The following is a 21,497-nucleotide window of genomic DNA, read 5'->3' on the forward strand; positions in this document are numbered from 1 at the left end:
CTTGTATTAAGGAGATTTTCTTCAGGAGATTGATTCAGCTCAGACACATATTGTTCAGACAGAATGAAGCCCAGAGAGTAAACAGGGAGCCTTCCTGGTAAACTAATGGAAGAAACAAACAGTTTTAGGAGAGTTTGATGTTATTAAGCAAATAAAGGAGAGATGTGAACTTGAGCTTCAGACAGCAAATATGAACCTCTCCTTAAATCCTACTTCAAAAGATAAAGAATGTACCAGCACATGTCCGCAGTTTGCATTTAGAAATCACATCCAGAAGCAGATTTCTATTTTCTCCAGCTTCTGTACTTGCTGTGTTAAATAAATTTCAGAAACCCACTACTCTTTCTACTTTGGATCTGAACAGAAATTCTTAAATCCAAAGAGATGAGAACACCTTTGGAAAGCAGGTGTTCCTGTCTGCGCTTCACATGGAAAGAAACTAAGACAGTGCAAAAAGCTCAAATCCCCGTAGGTATTCTTCACTGTGGGAGAAGATGTCAGAATTTAGCATTCGGCGATTCAAACGAAATCACAGGCAGTCAGAGTGGTCATTAGCTTTCATTTTGACACCCAGCTCCCTGCTTATACACTAGTGTATGCTGCCTGTCTGAAAACTGCAAAGCTGATTTTTGCTACTGCACGAGATAGAACTACTTATTCTGTATGAGTTAATTTGATCCTTTAATAACTACGAAAATAAAAATGCTTCTCTGGATGTTTAACAGAATTTGTTGGAAATTACTAAAAATGTATATTATTCAATATAACTGATAATTGTACTAATGAGATGTTGTTAGATCAACTACCAAAATGTAGCACCCCTCTGAAACAAGGTATAAAAAGCATTTTGCAATTAACTTATTTGTAGAATTGACGAATTCCTTAATCTGAAATTGAGGGGTAACTTAGGCAGAACGTATGTACCTAAACTGTAATTTGTTCAGGACATCAGGTCTTTTATTAAATTCTTGAAAAAAAAAATATTAGAGCTCCAAGATGATGAATCCTCAGTGCCTTTGTTTAGTTTCTTGTGCCAATGACACTGGTAGCAGCATCTTGCCCCCTCTCCCTTTGCCGACTCAGCAGTGAGGTGGGCATGCTTGCACAGGAGTTTTGAGCAGCTCTGTTACTGAGACAAGGTGTCCTTCCTCCACTAGCCATGTGTTCCTGACCCTCTTCTCTTGTGTCAGTACTAAGGCTATAATTTTTCATCTTGAAGGGACTACAGCTGCTAACAGAAACCTGACCACGTTTTGCAGCTCATACAGCTTCCTTTCTGGTTACAAGCCAGACGTGGCAAACCCTGTCTCTCTCTGGAGCTATCTTCTACCAGAACTGTGCTGGTTATCTACCACTATCTGTGTTCATTAAATAAAGTATTTGAGAAAGAGCAGCTCTATGGAGAGAGAACAGCTGCCCTGGAGATAACGAGTGATTCACTCCATCCGATCCCAAATGAATTTGAACTCGCTGTAGTTATTTCATACTCTTGCCTGTTTGTTGTATAACTGAGTCTATGTTGTATAACTGAGTTGTCACATGATGGTAGCTCATATTTTAGTTGTTGGTGGTAAAAGAGTCAAAGGATGAAAAGCAGGAGTGACTTTTATTCTGATCTCCCAGGTGCATCAATAGTGGCAGAATAAAATATGAAGACTGATGTATCATAATCTTGATACACCTTAATACCATTCCCATTGGAAAATAACCCTCTCCCAAAATAGACACAGGAGGTTTTCTTTGCCAGGAGACCGGCCAGAGATCAGGCTGCCAAGCAATGAGCAAGCAATAGCATTTTATTCAGCCTTGCCCCAAAACTACTTCCAACCCAGACTGCAAGTATCTGGTCTTCAGTGCTGCTCTTTTTCCTTCCCATTCCCCAAAACTAATTATTTAGGCAGTTGATAAATAACTTTTTTTTTTAATGGCAAAGATTAAATGTTCCTAGTCAGAAAAAAAAATGCAGGCTTTTTACCTGATAATCAGGGATCCTTTTTAATGCGGCTGAAGAGTCCACCTGTCTCTCAAAAGCAGCTATAATCCTGTGGTCCAGATCATATTTTAGAAAGAGATCACTCCATGACATACGTGGTTTATTGTGACTGTAAAACATCTGCATGGACTCGTAAAAAGATTCGCTCTTATCTACGAGAGCTCAGGTCATCTGAAAATGGAAAATTATGAAGTGATTTAATTTTTCCCCTTCTATATTAATTGCTGCTCTCAATGTAAACCAAAGACAAGCCACCCAACTGAGCATTCCTTTGCTATTTACTCTTTGGCACGTTATAATTTTGTGCCTTGAGACTGTGTCAAATGGAGAGAGGCACCACTGTCACTTTTTAAAACTGCGTTAAGTCTTGCTTTGGTGATTTTCAAAGTATTTTTTTTCCTAGAACCTGTACTCAGACCTCCACTTTAATGTGCTTCCTGACTGCCTTGTGGTTCACCTCCACTTGTACAGCAGTGCCTTCTACATAGATGTGACTGTGAAGTTGATTGTAGTTTGGCAACAGAGATGTCTTATACGAAAGAGGTGACACTTGCCAGCCGTGGGCTCTAAAACTGCAAAGCTGAGCCAGCTATATCAGCTAATTAATTGCATTCCTAGCTGTGTGAACTGGAAGACTATGAGTCTCAAAAAGGGTGTGTGGGAAGGAGGTAGGGTGAGGAGAAATTCCAGAAAAATTATTTACTTTTTTCTTTTTTACACACCTGGAGTAGGGACAGTTGGGTCTCTTCTCGGGAGCCTGGCTAAAGTTAAGCCACACATGCTAGCTCAGGGAGCTCAGCCATATCTGTCCCACTGAGCAGCAGAGTTTCCATTGCATCTTCTTTCATGTTATTTGGTTTAAAAAGCTAAGAAAGGGTTGAGGCATCATCTCCATGTGAAGTGTGGTCTCCTGCTCTGACTGGCCTCTCACATGCCAACAACATGGAGGCGTAGAGTCAAGCTGAGGTCTTTGCCCTTATAGAGCATCGTAGTGAAAAGGTTTGTTGTTTCCCTGTGGAAGCCATCCCCTCTTCCACACTGACAATTGTTCTTACCTGTCTTTCCCACTGCCAGCTCCTTGGGCCCAGCCTGGACCACTGGTGAGCCCTGTGTATTTACTTCATAATGTATAGGGAGCTTCACCTTTGTCCCTACACCATTTTCTTTCCACCTTTTCTCTCTGTCACCTTGATTTCCTCCAACTGTGTTTTTCCTGTAGTTCATGCGTTCCTCTTGTGGACTGTTATTTTTGTTCCATTGCCCTTCATCCTCCTTTCCCATTCCCATAGACTTATCACAGGATCACACTGTGGCCTTTCCCCCTTTGATGCTATTTGACCGTAGAAAACAGTGACTTCCAATCCATCTGCCAGTCTTGTCCTGACAAATACAAAGGGAAGTTCTCTGTTTGCAATCAGGATGCAAGTAGCCAGGGTGGATTTGAGCACAGGGATTACAGCCAGAACAATAATGCCTTTGTAATGCAGTCGGGATTATTCCTCTCCCACGGAGTAAAACCTGAAGAGCAATACCAAGTCTTCAAGCAAACAGAATCTCCAGCTGTCAGTGCTTTTGCTTCCCCTGGAGGCAGACACATGCCTGTCCAAATACAATATGCCAGAAGACTGATACTTGGCATCTTTATGACTATTGAAACATGCCACGTTTCTGAAACCCTTTAAAGGGGATGGAGAGCTAGTATGGGGAAAGGAAAGGCCATAAGCGAGGGTTAGACAGTTCATCATCTGTTGCAGGACAGATTCCCGATTAGTATCCCAATTCTCAGCCCAGTCCAGCTTAGATTTTACTGTGCTTTGGCAAATTGTATGATATCATACTTACCCTAGATGACTATGTTCTTGCAAATGCAGGTGAGAGAAATAATAAAGACTTAAGAAACTAGTACCAAGAGAATCACTGCAAAACACAGACTCCTTGTGCTTTCCTGTCAACAGCTTGCTAGAGACTTTTTTTCATGGGCAATTCTCACTCATTTCAGTCTCAAACTCCTTTTATAGGCTGCGGTCTTCAACTGAAATTGAAATATACTCTTCTGAGTTTGGGGCAGGCAATGCAGCCCCTGTTTGTTTGAACGGTATTCTCAATTTTTTTCAAAAATTTTCTCTATACAAGTGAAGTCAAAAAGAATTGACTGAATCCTTCCCCAAAAACCACTCATGCATTTGTTCACGTGCATACTTTTTGATAGCACTTTTAAGGAAAGACGGGATTTTACACTTGCAGGCAGTACTGTATTTGTCATTGCATGCTGGAATTGGATCCACCTTCCTTCACCAGCCCCAGGCTACTCCCTCGCTCCAGAATCCCCCTGTTCTGGGGAAGGAAGCGCAGCTCCCCTCAGGCTCGGCCTCTGCCGGAATCACAGGGACAGTTTTGACTTAGCTCCGTCTGTGGAAGCAGCGAGCATGCACATTACATAACATAATCTTTGTGTCTTGAGGATTCAGGCCTGTCCTCTTTTGTGCTGCCAGATGGAAGAGGAGCCACGCTCTCTCTGGAGAGATGTCCCTGCACATCTCGCTGCTCAGCCATGCTGGAATTATGTGCTTCTCTCTACAGCCGGGCACTGTTGTTCCCTGGCATTTGGCTCCAGAATAGCTAGCTCTTTTGTATGCAGTGGATGCTACGCAGCCACTGTGATCCCAAGATTAATTTGTCTAGAAAAGGAGATACATGAAGAACCTCCAAAATGAATTTGTGAGGAGGATGCACTCCAGATTCTCTGAACAGCCAGGGTTCATTCCTAACTGAAACCCAAACGCAGATGTCGTGGACAGCCCAGGTTTCTGATTTGTGCTCTCACTCTGTCCCATTTCATAGTTTTTTCAGCTGCTGCTTTTTTGCTCAGTTCTGTAACATGGCCCCTGCCTGCATTGTTATTGCCTCTGTTAGTCAAGCCGTTTCTTGCCCTGATCCCTGAAGTGCTCTCCAAAGTGATGAATCACACCTGCACTAGTGAGTCCCTTCTCACTAACGAGGCATCTGCTCCAAATTCTGCAGTGCTCAGTTGGTTGAGGCAAGGAGCTACAACCCACCTTTAGACAGCAGCGTCACTCCTCAGGAATAGCTCAAAAGACCCCAAGGAGGGTGAGGGCAGCGTTAGTCAGGCTGGATAGGAATCTTATCTGTGTGAACTTCCTCACAGCAATGCCTTGTAAGCTGCAACTCCACAAATGGCAGCTTCTCTAGAAGCAATGTTACGTCCTGACAGAATTAACTTCCCCGGGACAGAGAGGTATTGAGAAATGTTCATTTCAGCCTCCTGCTACCTCTGAGCTTCCTGGCAGAAGGAGCCCTTTAGCAGCTGCGGCTCCAGCAATGCAGCTGCAGTAGGGAAAGCCAGGGCTCGCGTTCATCCAGCCACGAGTAGTGGTTCTGCTCTGCTGATATCAAACAGGAGCACCCAGTTCTGGAAAAATAAAAAAACCAAACCCAAAAACCAAACCCAAAAAGGTATCTTAGCTGTAATTAGAAGCTGAAATGAAACAGCAAGTATGAATGGGAAATTGCTGCTCGATAAATGTCCCCACCACAAACCCCTTAAATGGCCCATTTAGCCACCACGAAGGCTGCTGCCAAGTGTCCAAAGCAGGAAAGAGGCAGAGGGACCAGCCTGTTCTCTCTGCCATCCTGCGGATGGATGGAGGGCACCTTGTGCAGGAATTGTGCACGGCTGCTGCGCATCTGGTGCTGATAACAGAGCTGAGGGGACAGGGCACACCGAGCCAGGGCCGCAGCGTAATTCTCTTTCCGTGGCAGCTTTGCTGTGAGCGGCACGTATGACTGTCATGGTGGGGGCACGGCAGCACAGGCTGCAATGGGACCCCAGGCTGCAGAGAGAAGTTGCACTTGGGTTGTTGCAGAGAAGACTGTGTCATCACATAGTAACTGCTGTGCATGTGCCAGCAAGAGCAGAGCTAGCATGAGTAAGCTTATTATGCGATAATCACACCTTCATCTTTCTGGGTACATAAACTGCTGAGGTATCCAAGTCTGGCAGTGAGGCACAATCACTGTCTGAAGATGAGCAAGAAGGAACCGGGTCCTTTCCTCATTGGGAACATATGTCTGATTTGACACCATTATCTTTTACTGTTTTTAAACAGAACATGATTATTGAACCACCTGTTGCCACTTAATTACCTGTGTTTGATTACAAAGATGCTAAGTAATCGGCTTTTTAGGTACAAACTCCTTCATTTTTATATCTTTTTATGACGTGCCCTAAGAAAGCCTCTATGTCCATTTCAAAGGCTGGATCAAAACTTCGCCTGTGGGCTGTGTCAGACAGGCAGGGGCTGAGCACCCAGCCTCCTCTCGTGAACTTTGGGAAACCTGGGATTTGGATCAAGGCTTTGAATCCCCTCAGTTATACAGCTGAGACCTATAGGTACTGACCTATAGCTCCGATATCCACTCTGGTCCCGTTTCGGTAGGCTGAGCACCCAGGCGGAGCGCTTCAGTGGGCCCCAGTGCCCACAGCGGGCCGGCTCCCGCTGCCGGCATGGAGGGACCTTCCGAGGGACACGCGTGGGGGTCACCCCGCGGGGCAGGGGCGCTCGCTTTCCCAAGCTCTGCCCTCGCAGGCACTCACATCCTTCCCGGGAGACGCGGGAGCCCCGGGGGTCACGCCTCTCCCCCGGGACCCCGCCGCCGCCGCCGGGGGCGATGCTCCCGCGACCCCGGCCCGCCGCCGCGCTGGGGGTCTGCGGCCCCGCGGTCCCCCCCTCCCCGCCGTGCCCGGGGCCGCCGGGCCCTGCCCGCCCGCCGCGCTGCGGGAGCGCCGCCCGCCTCCGCCGCCCGCACCCCCTCGGCGGCGCCGCTTCGCTGCCGGCGCGCCCCGGCCTGGGCCGGCCCCCGGCGGGGGGAGGCCCCGGCTCACCTGGAGAGGCGGCGGCAAGGGGGGGAGCCCCGGTGGGGGGACCGTACCCGCCAGCCCCCGCCGGAGCGCCCCTTCCGCGGCCTTTGTCTGCGCTGTCACATGGGCCGCGGTGCGGGATTTAAGCGGGTCTCCGCAGGACATGCCGTGAGCGGCGCGCCGCAGCCCTGCCCGCAGCGGCAGCGCTCCGCCCGGCCGGGGATGCGGCTCTAGCGGCCCCGCGATGAGCGGCTCCTCCATGGCGAAGAGCGAGTCCCGCACTTCGCTGCTGAAGGCGGCGGGGAGCCGGAGGGCGGCGGGCGCCCAGCCCCAGCCCCGCGGCAGCCGCGCCCGGGACGGCAGAGGACAAGGCGGGCAGGCGGGGAGGGAGCAGAGCCAGGAGCCGCTCCCCGGGGAGCCTAGTGCCCGCAGGCCGCTCTGCCACCCGGGCGCCCGGGAGGACGGAGTAAGGGGCGCGGGGAAGCTGTCACATGGACGGGGGGAGAGCCAGCTGGAGCCGGCGGAAGGAGGTCCAAGGAGAGGCAGCGGCAAGGAGCCGGCGCGGACATCCAGACACCACCACCACCACCTCCCGCCGCACGCCAGCCACGGTCACCCCCAGGATCAGCATCAGCTCTCAGACAGGGATGGGGAGGAGGCAGACGAGGACTTTTTCTTCAGTCACAGGCAGAGGTCCAGCAGAGAGTCCCTGAAGCTCTCGGAAGGCGCTTCACCTCTGTCCAAATCCAGCAGCAAGTACTCCACCAAGTCCAGCGGCAGCGATCGGTCGGTGGAAGCGGACCCCCTTTTCCACCAGCTGCACCCCATGCTCAGCTCGGTCTTTGGCCAGGTAAGGGGCAAAGCGGCTCTCGCCCCCCGCCTCCTTCCTGCCTGCCAGCCCTCCGCGCCCCCTCCTCCTGCCCGCTCTCGGACCTTCGGCTCCTCGTCCCGGAGCCCCCCGCGCCTCTGGGCGCAGCCCGCAGCTGTAAATGCACTGCTTCCTGGCCGCCCCTGCCCAACTTCTCCCGGCGATGCGGCACCGCCGGGGCGCTGCGGGGTCGGCACCGGCACCGACGAGGGCTCTGCGGCGGGGAGAGGGCGCGGATGCGGGTCGGAGCCGCCCGCAGCCCCCGGCCGCCCGCCCGCCCCGCCGGGTGCTGCGGAGGGCGCTCTCGGTGGTGCTGGCGGGGGGAAGCGCCGGTGCTTTCACTGTCGCCGGGGGAAGTTGTGGCTCTGCCTGCTGAGGGTGAGAGTCAGAGAAGTGGATTTTAAAAATGTATTTACTTATTAGATTCCATCTTTCTGGCTCCCCGCCTTGCTTTGCTGTATTTGTTTACATCTCCTTATGGTACATTTCTGTACAATCAGCATATGAATCATTTCTGATGGCAGAAGCTGTCAGGAGAAGGTAGTGGGGAGAACGACAAAAAAAATCCTGACCCAATTCTGAAGCCTTCCCAGTCACTATGTTAGGATGGAACAGATGCTTTCGGTGTTTGCAAGCTCTTTCAGTACAAAGCTGTCGCTTTTAGCTGTTTCTGGTAGTGAAATTACCCAACACGGCTACCCTCTAGAAATGAAAAGGCAGAGGGAGACTGGCTCAAAATTTTCTTTTAGAGCCATTTACGGATGTTACTGGGAGATGTAATCTCCAGGAAGATTAATGTAACTGCAATCTCCCAGAAGCACAATTATAGGTATAAGCCAGTAGCCTGGGCGGCTAAGTTCCAGCCCTGGAAGTGATCGATTAAACCAGAATTATGATTTGTGGGGTTTGTTGTCATTTTTTTTTTTGTTTTGTTTTTTTTTAAAGCGGGTTTGGGAAGCTTTGCAGGGTGCCCGTTTAAATCAAGGTTATGGAGAGAATTAAAAGAATTTTTGTAACTGTGTGGAAGGAGGTGATACACCCGTATCTGTTTAATCTGGTGTCAGGAAACATGGTCTACTTCTGTTCGTCTTGACTTCTCCAGAGACAAATCGAAGCACATCTGTTTCCCTCAACGATTTTGCATCCTCACTGACAGTCTGCTATTTAGGAATGTTACGGTTGTGTTTAACTCATAACGAGTATTACCCTCCCTGTGCCAATGGTGTAGCAGAAGTCTAGATTAAAATTTTGTAGTAGCAATAAGGAAGGGCCGGGTGAGCGGCTTAGTGCTCAACCAGGTTACAAAAAGCAATATTCCGACACCAGGCTTTGGAATCTGTGGGCTCAGCTCTGACTTGTGCTGTCCCTGTAGTTCTGAGGAAAGTGAAGATGTATCTGAGAACAGATTTTAAGTGTATGGAGCTGTATGTCCCCAAAGTGTCAGAAATACAAACAAATCCATGCCAGGGCTCCCACTCACAGAAAGCTCTCTGCTTTTGAACTCAGTCCTTATCTGAATGGCATCTTTATTTTACCTGCTTTGCTGCTTGCATTCCAGTGTCATGACACTTCTGCAAGCTGTAAACTTAGCAAGAATTAATTGCACAGTATTGAACAATGCCCCTTATAGAAAAGAGACAGTTACAATTCTAGTTTTCATCCTTTCACTGGGTACATTGCACCAGTGCTTATAAACAAACACCAGCATCTTTCTTTTAGAGCATATTATTTATTCCCATTTCTCTCTGTATTCATCTCTCACTTGCTTTGTTTGAAGCAACTATGAGAGAATGACCATCTAGTGGAGATTTTAGGACTGCCTTTAGGAGTGGGCTGGTACAGGGGATTTGTGGATACAAGAAGGGGAATTATAATGCGGGATACACAAAGAGCTGGCTACAGGAAGAGAGATGTGAAGATTTTTTTGTAGTAATATCAAAATCCTGGGATGAATAAAGGCCCAAGGATAAGAACTGTGGAAATTCTGTCATGGAACTGAATGACGGAAATTTTGTTTCTGTGAGTGAAGAAACAAATGCTACGCATTGTGTAAAAATGTGAGTAATGTTTTGAGACAGGCAAGGACTTAAACCTGCAAGAGCCCAAGTTGCTGAGGCAGGGTCACAGGTACAGAAATGTTCAGGATTGCAGTATAAGGCTGCAGGTTCTGTAACGCCAGTCTGCTCCCCATTGTAATTAGTAGAGAGCAACAGCTCAGCAGACAATTTATTTAATACGAGAACTCCTCTCCAGCCCACACAACCCACTGTGAAACAGTTAAAACAGTAATTTTGCAGTACGTAGAAGGAGAGGAGCACAGTGATGCATATCTGCAGCAGCAGAGCACTGTGGTCCAGCGGCACCAGTATATCTTGTCCCAGCTCTAGAGATGTGGAACATCACCCTGTTGTTCCACAGTGGTGCAGTGATGTGGTCGCAGATGCAGACACCACAGTGGTACAACCAGATACGCAGAAAAGATTGCAGGGATGACTTCACAGAGGATGTCATTATTGCAGTAACAGCAAAAAGGAGCAGCCCAGGACTACAGGGCTGTGTCTGAGGGAGACAGATTTGTAGCTGTGCAGAAAAAAAGACGGAGTGAAGGCAGAAGTGCCGTGTTTATATAACCGGCACAGCAATATAGTGCACTGTGGGTGTGTACTCCAGGAGAATGCTAAGATACTGCCAGGATACAGGATGCAGTGATATTTTATTAATTAGGCTCATGCTATATTGGTGCAGTGGTGTTCTAATATGATAAAGCAATAATACCCTTTTAGGGCATTTTACCATTTTGTAATTGAGTGGTACATGAATTAACAAATGTAGAGTAGTGTAATGATGTATTAGTATAAGCCAGGATGTCATCTTAGTCTAATGACATGTTTGCACACTGGATCGGTGAGGCAGCTGCAGAAAAGCACTCTGCTGTGGAGTTTATACCGGGTTAGCGCACAGTGCCGCACAGCACTGACAACGTGGTGGTGTGGTAACGCAATCCTGTGGCAGAACAGAGACGTGATACTGGTGCCATGCGGTAGGAGTTTGGCAGTGCATGGGTGTGATAATTGTGTACTGTTGTAGCCTGACAGAAGAGTTTAACAGTCTAATGATGTAGTAATACAATATTCCAGAAGAGAGCTAGTCTGTACAGCAGTGATTACTTCTGGTGTGATGTTAGCAAAGCGCTGTGCTGATCTGACAGCAACATCCCATTGTACCAGAAAGCAGTGAGTGAGATGTTACCACCGTGCCGCAGTTCTGGAAGTGCAGCTGTGAGTTAGCATGAGGGCAACGCCACAGACTGACATGGTGACAGAAGTGCAGTGTGAGTATGGGCTGGCTACACGATGTGTGTGATAGCGGGGCAGCCGTGTTTTAAAGTGGCCCTGCAGCGGCGATAGCTCGGTGCAGTGTGAGAGCAGTGCAGTGACTCGCGGGTGTAATTGGCAAGGGATGCATGTGTGATAATGCAGCGAAGTGGGAAAGTGGCAAAAAAGGTGAGTGTGGGGAGGGCATTTCATATAATTTTGGCCTAGTAGCAGGACAGTGTTGGAGTGGCCAAGTGGCGAAGGAGTGTCATGGAGAAAAAGGAGCATGCTGTCACCCCTGCAGAGCAGTATAGCATGATGGTCCAATAGCACCGATAGTGTGGCTACAGGACACAGTTCATCAACAGTGTCGTATTGAGCAGTTGCACGTCCATAACAGCAGAGGAGCAGTGATCCCTCAGCAGCTGGGATGGCGGTGAGGTGGCAGCCTGGCAGTAGGACAGAGTTTATTGTGACAACAGCAGCAACAGCAGGACAGACTGGGACAGCAGTGCGGTGGCAGCAGGGACCACAATGCAACAGTTTTGTGACAGCAGGATTCCTGGGGCAGCAGCGATGCAGCAGCAGTACCTACGGTGCAGTGGCAGCTTGGCACCGGGCTCCAGCACAGCGCGGTATGGGTACTGCGGCACAGAAACCTGCCGCTTCTCCTCGCTTCATTCCTCATGTGCCACAGTGTTAGCCTAGCTGGCACCTTTAAGAAGAGCTTTTTCCGGGCCTTTGCTATGCAATATTAATTTGCAAGCGATCCTGCCATGTGAGACCTGACCGTTTTCAGAGCCGTTTAGCTTTCACACCCTAGCTGACTGTTAAATTTTTCAGTGAAGTGATTCCCCAACAGTTTTCTGTCAATTGCCTCTGGTAGCATGGGGATCAGAGGGGTCAAACAATGCTGTAGAGAATCATTAAATATTTACAGGCTTCTGCTGTTAGCACTGTGGCCAAAGGGGCTTTTGTATTTCTATTTGTACAGGGAGTTAAAAACCTCTCCTATCTGCACCGTCTCCCATTCCTGCTTTAATGTCAGCGTCCACATTATCATTAAAATAGGGAAGGAGTCTTTCTGCATTTCCTGTATAATTTTCCTTTTCTTGTCCTGCTCCATCTTCCTTTACTTGTGGGCTTTAGTTCATCTCAACAGGTCTTTAATGAGCCTTGGAGCAAACCAGGATGACAGAAGTGGCCCTGTGTTGGGGCAGGATGTGTCCCCAGGCTGCCTGTGTGGGAAGCAGGTATCAAGAACATTCTGCTCTAAACCAGCCGGGAGCGGGTAGAGAAAAAGTGCCTTGTCCAGCCCCTCACCCTTCTGGTCTCCTCATCTGCAGGATGACCTTGTTCCCTCCAATGGCTTTGGCTCAGCTGATTCTGATGGGAGTTTTGCCCAAGAGCAGTCGCTGCGTCAGGACCATGTTTGGAGCTCCACCAGCAGAGAGCTGGGGAGCCCTGGCCAGCCCAGTCGAGGGAGAGGGGTTAATGGCTCAGTAAGAGAAGTTTTCAGTTGCCCCTGTGTATTGGTGAGGGAGGCTGCAGTGCGTTGGGCTGTGCTGGAGCAGTGATGCCAGCAATGGAAACTTTTGGGTGTCACACTGTGGGATGGCAAAGGTGAAGGTGGAAGCTCTGGGTTGGCAGGTGCTGGTGTGTGGGGTTGTACTGTGCTGTAAGGCAGGTGAAACAGTGGCGTGCCAGGGCTGGTGGCAAACTGAGAACAGTCTCTAACAGCTATTCATTTACAATGTTAAATCAGCACAGTAATTTGGGGTGAACAGACTACTTCTGGCTCAAAATGACCAACCGCCGTAGTGATGCTGATCCCATTACATAGTCTTAGCTTGCTGGTACGGAGCGTGGGTGCACAGGTTGGGAAGGGAAAAAAACACAGAAGCAGCACCGTATCCTCCCCCGACTTTTCCTCTTCTTTTACGGTACCTCTGAAGGCCTGTTCCGTCCCCAAAGGGGTCCTCAAAGGGCGCGGAGAGGGAAGGGTGTCCCCGGGGCCGCAGGGGACGCTCCTGCAGCCGGCGGTGCTGCTGCCGTGCCCGGCCGGCTGCTGGGGCGGCCCTTCACAGCCCTTCTCTTCGCCGCGGGGCTGCCCCGGAACAGCAGCGGCTCCGCCTGATGGTCCCCGTCCCCGTCCCCATCTCCATCTCCGTCTCCGTCCCCGTCCCCGTCCCGTCCCGTCCCGTCCCGTCCCGCCGCGCTCGGCGGCCCCAGCGCGCCCCCTGCTGCGGGCGGCGCTGCGCGGCCCCGGCCGGTGCGCCCTGGGCACACTGGACGTGCCCGGGCCGCCGATCCCCGGGCCGCCCGGTGAGTGTGTCAGACCCGGGGAGAGCCCCGTGGTTGCCGTGATGTAGGGAAGAGCCGGTCCGGTCGTTCTGCTGGTTTCCAGGCGTGTATTCGCAGGGGTATGGCTACCTGCGTGGGGCTCGTACAGCCTCTGTGCTTCCATCCCTGCATGTGTTGGCACAGCCCATGTCCATGCATGTAGCCTGACATAAAGAGACTTCGTATAAACGTCTTGTCTGTATACACACAGCCTGTACGCGAACAGCCTCTGCTAAATCTTCTGTGTGCCTATGCAACCACCTCTGTACATGCATATGCATTCCTGTGCTTAAAATGACCGATGTACGCATACATCCCTGCCTGCTGACACTCGCCATACCTTCCAAGGTACGTTTCATGTGTTTTCTATATGTAATGGACACAGACATGGATAAATGCACAAACACAGATAAACATTGTTCCACTTGAGCACATCCACTCAGCTCCCCCCTTGCTCGGCTTGGAGGAAAATTTATCACATTTATTGCTTGTGAAGAGCTTGAGGGATGGGAGCCAGACGTACAGAATCACTGAGGAGCAATGGATAAGCTTCCTGCCTGCAGTGGGTCTGCCAGCAAACATTAATCTTTGTCAGTGATTTACTTTTTAAACAAATCTGTTTTAAAACGATGTGGAAAGACGTCAAAATAAAACCAAGCTAAAAGAACATTCATTAAATATTCCGTTCATGAAATATACAGCAGCATGATCTAATGCACTGAAATACACAAACCTTCTGGTTAGGTTCAGCTTATCTTTTGAGAGAAGAAAATCTTTCAATAATAAATTAATCATAATTTAAATTAGTCCACTGTGCATTCCATCAACCTGTACTGCTTTGATTTTTGTTTCATGCAATATTGGGTTTGAACAAAGTGTCAGGGAAGAGTTTAGCTTTAGATGTAGTGGCTGGGCTGCGGGTTTGTCAGCTGAATTAGCTGTGGTTCTTTGTAGCATCACAGCTTCAGTAACTGTTTTTCCCTGATGAGTCCATGAGTGGTATTGATTTCCAATAACAAGCAGCTGTGTGGTGTGCATCCAGTAAAAGATGCCTAGCTAACTTTGGGCTGCCTTTCAATAATCCTCTGACATTCCTGTGACCTTAGAGAGCAACAGCAGTGCCCATGAACTTGAGTAATCCTCCAATTTCAGTCAAATGCCCTGCTTAGAAATAAAGACAAACAGCTATCATAGCTCATATGGTCAAATTTAGGTTTTTAGTAGCTTTCTGCACCAGCATAAGACCATGAACTCAACACTATCTATGAATGAAGTCATTAACAATATTCGAATATTTCTTCCACCCATTCCTCCCCTAGAGTACTTTGCAACTTGCAACCATCTTTGGAAAGAATATACAGCATTGCTTCATCCCACACAGAGATGAAATACATTCTCTGCTCTTGGAAGGAAACAGGCAACTGTGTAACATTGTGAAGCATCATGTCACAAGGCTGAAGGCAGGAAGTAGAAAACCACCAGCAACCCCCCGCATTCTGCTGAAATGACGCAAAAAGGGTTTAGGTAGTTTGTGACCAGCTGTGTTGAGATATAGCCAGAGATCTCATACTGGGATACACAGTTTGATCCTTCTAAAGGTGCTGTTAGATCCTTACTCAAAATAGAAGTGAGGCAGACCTTGGTTTTACGGTAGCGTGTCTCGTGCAATGCTGCAGGGTTGGTTTGGAGCATTTGGTTAGTACTGGTTCCCAGGCCTCTGCTCACCTAATAATCAGCCATGCTTTTTGTAGCACCTCAGTGTGCTGGCCAAATACTGACCCTCTGTCCCTTTTACTTTGAAAGCAGGGAGGGAGCCAGGGCAGAATGAGCGGCTTTTGCTGTAGTCCCAGATGGACAGAGAGTGATTCGCAATTCTCATATTCCTGAGCAAAGGGAAGGGACCACGTAAGGTTTGTTTTAAACAATCTTTGTACTGTGTATACGTGGCAAATTGTCACAGCAGCTTCTGGGCTGTCAAGCTTGTACTTGTCTTTTTGTAGCCCATTGATGATCTTGAAAGCAGAAAGCTTGTGCTCTGGCCAACGCATCTCCTGTGCAGGGACTTGGAAGTTGGGCTAGTGCAAAATACGTGGACCAGATCTGCATGGAAGGTGTCAGGAGATGGCACAGTCCCATCTCTTTTCATCTAACTCAGAATAAATCTAGCTAATTACAGTCAAAGCTGTTCTAAACAGAAGTTGACAGTCCAGGCTTCGTTACCTTGAGAGGGATGGAAAATATCCTTGGTCTTTTTAATAACCTTTCTGTTGTTTGTGATTGAATATGATCCAATTGCTCTAATGGAGGAGAATATTATGCACAGCATGAGTCAGCAACACTTTCCTCCTGGAACAGCTGACAGCAAAGAAAGTTCCCAAACTCTCTGGAGAAATATTCCTCCCCCCAGATGAGGATCTGGACCGCATCCACCGGTACCTGCTGGTGCCTCCCCTTGAGATGGACCTGTAGTTGTCTGACTGGAATATGGAACCATCCAAGGTTCATTTGAGGTTAGAAGACACAACTCGATATGCAGCAAAAGCACTTGGGAGCCTGACACAGAAGAAGAGAGCGAAGTCAGTTGCAGAAGTTCAGAGTGCCAGTGCATGTTCCAGAAGTCGGGAGCTTTAAAGCAAGGCCCTCGACAGCACTGGCAAGGGAAGATATTAACAATTCCAAATGCTTAGGCTCATCTGAGGTCATCCAGTAAACAAGATCGGGTTGTTTCTTGTAAAATACAGATCTATAACCACCAGCTAAAGGGTGGTTGGGAGCGGATTTGAAAGCTACTGATCAATAGTGCACTCTCCACTCTGTGATAGGAAAAAACAGACCAAAAATTCTTGCCCTTTCAGGATAAATTAAATAAGGTGGTGTATTTAAAAATACTAAATCTTCAAGGCATGCAATGAGTTCATAAGTAAAACTATGGTCTTCAGAGAAAAGATGCTAGGAATGAGTTTTCCCTGCTTTACTATGTACTCCCCTCAGAGATTAACCCCCTGCCTACTGACGTTGCCCTGTTGCAGTGTTTGTGTTGTGTTGAGAACAACCATCTGATATAGTGTTCCAGCAAGTGAAAGACCATGCACTGGAACGGGCCTGGCATCTGAATAGTCTTCCTGTACAAATCTATACTTCCACTGGAAATTTTTGCTAAGCAAAGCTGCAGACTGATAAGCAATCCCAAGTTTGGATTGACTTTTGTTCTTCCTGTTGTGGCGGTTGGATATTTGCTGCCACTGGATAAAGTTTCTGGCAGCTGCCAAGTGATTAGCCATGGTGGGATCCAACATTTTCCTATGGAGTGAGCATTTCTGCCAAAGGTACCAGCCCGAAGCACAGCACTGCTGCTTTTTAAAGAATCCAGACATATTAAACCACCTAAATCACTCCCTGTTCAACGCCAAGTCACCCAGCCCCCTCCCTGCTGTGTGTTTAGGTCAGTCAATGTGCCAAACGCTTCTTTCCTGTGAGCTGAGACCTTGCTTTGTGCCAAACCACGTCCACTGAGGTCTCTGCTCTCCACCTTGGACCTCAGGGAAGAGGAAGGGATGCGGGCACATAGGCAAGACTTGCATTTCACAAAGTTCCTACCGATTTTTAGAAAGTTTACAACAGAGCCCCAGACCTTAAAAGAACAGTGTGATTGCCACAAAGAACAGTGTGGGAAAACCAGTATACATGCATGTGCAGCCCTCCCACACGCACCCTGACTACCCCAGATATAGGCATACCCACAGATCAGCACCTACACACAAATGTTTTTGACACACTTATTCTCAGCATCCTGTTCTCTTACAGCAGCCTCAGTTGGAGGAAGGGAGAAAATATGTTCCTTCTAACCTAATCTTCTAATGACCTTTCTGCCAACTCCACTTTCCTGCCTGTCTCTAAGCTGCTCGTGGTGGTGATGGGAACAGGATCCCAATGTAGAGAGTGATTTTCTTCCTCAGAGGTCAGCAGGGTCTGTCTGCTAGATTGTGATGTGCTGCCCAATTGCTCTTAAGAGATTCGGGATAAATAAGGAGATAAGAGAATTGTTTACGATTGCGTTTCTTGGGCCCCTTGCTGCTCTGACAGAGTTCTTGCAGAGTCAAAGGACTGTGATTGTGCTGCAAACCTGGTGCAAGTGGGCTCCCATCACCTCTTCCCTTCCTGGATTGTGAACTCCCTGCCAAACCTGGCAGCAGGTCTCAGCCCTCTCACTCTGCCCTGCATGTTCCCTACAGCTGCGGGGAAGAAAAGCAGGAGAGCAGGCAAACGCAGCAGCATGCCATGGTGGCTGGCTCTGAATGCTCTGGTACAAGCTAGTATTTAGGGGATGACCACCTCAATTGCTGTTGAGAGGCTTTTAAAGCTCAGTAAGGCACACTTAATGCCTGTCTTCCAAAGCTGTCCCGTGGCAGTCTGGGGGCTGTGATGGATTCTCCTGGCAGGAGATGCCTGACTCCCTTGCTCCACTCCCTCTCTCTGGGAGGATGCAGGAGATGGGCACTTCTCAATTGCAGGGTGTTCCTGGCCTCCATGCTGTCTGTCAGGGGAAGATTCATTAGCAGGAGGGAGGCAGTTCTCTCTTCTCTCTGCTCTGGAATTGAAGTCATTTGTCTCGGGAAGGAGCCCAGGCGCCTTGCTCTCTGTGTGGCAGCTTCTGCTCAAGGGAGACAAGCACTTCGTCAATAAACAAGGAGCCCGGGGAATGGCTCCAGCTGACAGAGGACATTATTAATGATCGGCACTTTGTCTGAGGGTAGATCAACCTCCCATTAGCTGCTTTAAGAGGAGAAAGAGAAATAGAGCTAAAGATGGCAGCCTTGAGAGGAGCTGGGAGTTTTGGCATCCTCCTGCAAAGTCCTCCTCTGCGAGGCCCAGGGCTGGCACAGCCCCAGAGGAGTGACTGTATATTTCCCTAGCGTCAGGGGTCCTCAAACTGTGACAGCAGGAGACAGGCTCATCTGAGGAACATTTTTGCTTCCCAGCCCACCATGGGTGGGCTCTGCTATGGAGGTCTTCCAGACCAGAGCTTTCCCATCCCCTCTGTTCATCTCTCAGTCTGAGCTGGGTACAAAAGATGTCTTCCAGTATCTGCTACTGCAGCTTCTTGCTTTGGAGGGCCTGTGGACCTTTGTGCAGCTCCTTCCCAGGCCATGTAGTGAAGAAAGCATTGAGGGGATCTGAGAGGAAGCTGCTTCCCTGCCTGCACTCTTGGGAAGTGGTTAGTACAAGGAAGAGCAAGAAACACCATCCTGCACGGTCATGCACTTATGGCTGTGACTGGAACTGGAGAAGCTGTTGACTCTAGTCATGATTGGACTCCTAAACTCATCTCCTCGGGTGGAAGAAGCCTCTAAGCTCTAAAGTAACTGTTGATTCACCTTACAGCCATACTTAATTTGCCACAGCATCATCAGGGTGGAAGCAGAGAAATCCCTGCTTTGTTGTGACATTGATAGTTCATCCTTCTCTGTCCTACAGCCCTAGAGCTGCCGGGAGAGTGAGTCCTTGGCTCCTGCACAAAAAACCATGTGGTGCAAATACTCAGCCCATGGGTTAGGTCTTTGTAGAGCCTTTTGTTCGGAACTGCACTCTCAAAGAAAGTTGTGAAATCTTTCAGCGGAGCACCTGAGTGTCCAACCAACCTGCTGCATAGACAGGGTGTAGGATCAGCGTCATCTTGGTCTTCACAGTTCTTGAAGGAGGTAGCTCTTCATGCTGTGGCTTCTTATCACTGTGGAGCTGCAGTGGTGGTGGCTTCATATCTAAGGGTACATTCACTATCCTGTTCAGATCCTGTTGCCTGTGATGCTGAGTTTTTTATGCAATTTAAATCTCTTTTCAGGCTGCATGCTCTTGTGCTCAGCCTGAGATCAGAGGAAAATGTGCTGGGGACTCATCCCTTTTCTTTCAGAGGTTATCCTGTTACCACAACATGCCTAAAGTCCAGAGTTCGGAGCTGGCTTTGGGTTTGGGAGCCTCTTATTTATTTCAGGACTTGGACGGTTCAAATTCTTTGCTTCACATTATCTCGCCTGGAGCTGTTCAGATTTAGGATTCAGGTGTGAGCCCATCTTTAGCAGACTTGTGCAGGTAAACCACGAGTTGATTTCTACTTGCAGAAAGCTGGAAAAACTTTACCGCAAGACTGGCTCAAGGTCTCTCCCTTGTGGTTAAAAATTACTGTCCTGAGGCTGAGAGTGTTTTAGGGTCCCTGGACCGCTGCCTTCAGGCTTGCTTCCACCGTGGTAGGAAAAGAATGAGGGACTTCTAGGTCTGCTGGTATTTATAAGCTGAAACAGGTCCCACCCAGATAAATGGTCCATTTCTGCTCCAAAATGAGCTCTGGACTCTGCTCCAAGCCCCTAAGTGGATTGCCTTCTGGCCAGCCTAGCTCTTTGGTGATTGAAAAGCTGAGAGGAGTTAGAAGGGGGGTGGGTAGAGATGCGATGTTCAGAGGCTGCGTGGACCCAAACTAGCTGGATTCACTGAACTCATCACCGAAATCACTTCTTGCGGTACCGCTCTGTTTTAATTCTCCCTGAATCAGCCCTCTCCCATGAGTGAAACAATCTTGCCTGCAGATTGAGGGGGGTGGGAGGGATTTGAACATTAATCTGATGTAGATTATACATCCGCCTCCCTCTCTCTCCCCTTCTCACTCTCTCTCTCCCTCTCTCTCCCTCTCTTTCTGTCTGTTTCTCTCCCCTCCCTCTCCTTCCTGCTTCATCTCTTCAAGAAAGTGAACATAAAGTAAAAACACGGAGAGAGAGAGGCAGAGAGAGAAAAAGCTCCCTGAAGAGGGAAGCCCCAGCAGCCAGTAGCTGTTTGGATTTGCCTGGCGCTGCCTTTCTTGCTTTGCTCCCAAGGAATACCTTTAATGGGATCAATTGCTTCAGTTCCTTTATAACCAAGTCCACCGGAAAGGCAGACTCTACATATTATGGGCAACTGTGTGAAGTCTCCACTGAGAAACCTCTCAAAAAAGGTATGTTCCCTGAATCAAAGTGCATTGTGCGTTTCCAGCCCTGCTTCTTGGGACGGGTGACGTCGTGGGCAGATGGGAATGGGAGGTGGGAGAAACACAGAGATGTGTATGAAGGGTTCAGCTCGCTTCACCAGACTTTTTTTGTAAGAGCTGCTCATGCAAGTGCAGCCATTAGAGCCCGGGATGCTGAGAGCCAAAAAGTGTGTAAATAAATGTGCGCATATGCATGCACAGGAGTAGGCTTGTGTCCTGCTCCGTGTGTGTGCTGTTCTCTGGCTACGTGCAAGCTTGTGCTCAGTATGCTGGCGCATGTCTTCTGTAGGGGCATCTTAAAGTCTGTGTATGTTGGTGAGTTTGTGCATGTGTGTGCACTTCAGTTGAGAGGTATCTGCACGAGTTTAAGTCATGTGTGTCGTTTCTTTAGGGACATACATTTGTGCACATGTGAACGGGCATGTGTCCGTACGTGTTCCTGTTGGTGTGTAAGAATATGCACACCTAATGAGCCCATCTCAAGTATGTGTGTGTTCTTAGCTCCTTATGTCTCTACGTGTGCATCCTAAGGTGCATGAGCAGACGTGCAGTGTTTGTTGTGAGTGTAAAGGGGGGGAATTTGTGTGCATCACACACATATCTCTGCTTGTGTGACGCTCTGTGTGTGTGTATACCTGCTAGTGGATGTCCTCACGGAAGTCTGTATGTAGTCATGCGTGTGTTTTATGTATATCCATCCTTGCGTATGCACACATCTGGTTTTGTTGGTATGTGTTTGGGTACAGAAGCATGTTTTTCTCTGAGATCTGTTTGTCCATGCCTCTGTTTGTGAGTGGACACACTGGGCCCTGGCTCCATGTTTGTGCATCATGTCACATGTCAGCACGGCCCATGTGTCTATATGCCTGGGCCCAGCTGGACTTCATCTGCGAGCTATCATGTGTATCTGTTAGGCTTCACCCCGCGGTCTGCTCTGTGCTGAGGTTTTACAGTGATCCCAGGATGAATTAGATTCAGGAACGATCCTGCTGTTAGGGACTAGATTGAAATGGGAATGACGTGCCCCAGAAATATTTCTTGTTTGACTGATGTCAGTGTCTTGGAGCACTGTGTACCTGTCAGCC

The 21,497-nt window shown here is 48.7% G+C and overlaps 1 protein-coding gene across 6 annotated transcripts in view; it reads left to right on the forward strand.

Annotated features, from left to right (window-relative positions):
• CABP1 (calcium binding protein 1) overlaps window positions 1-21,497 on the forward strand; it is a 56,754-nt gene that overhangs the window by 22,668 nt on the left and 12,589 nt on the right. For 2 of the 6 annotated variants that reach the window (XM_074606904.1, XM_074606906.1), the window contains exons 1-2: window positions 7,234-7,722; window positions 20,131-20,379. In XM_074606904.1, coding sequence (XP_074463005.1) covers window positions 20,335-20,379 — 45 coding nt within the window. In that variant the 5' untranslated portion in view covers window positions 7,234-7,722; window positions 20,131-20,334. Of the gene's footprint in view, window positions 1-6,849; window positions 7,723-20,130; window positions 20,380-21,497 lie in introns of those variants that run through there. The other 4 variants (XM_074606905.1, XM_074606907.1, XM_074606902.1 and 1 more) reach the window with 3 other exon arrangements.

The sequence above is a fragment of the Larus michahellis genome, chromosome 13 (assembly GCF_964199755.1).
Source record: "Larus michahellis chromosome 13, bLarMic1.1, whole genome shotgun sequence".
NCBI lineage: Eukaryota > Metazoa > Chordata > Aves > Charadriiformes > Laridae > Larus > Larus michahellis.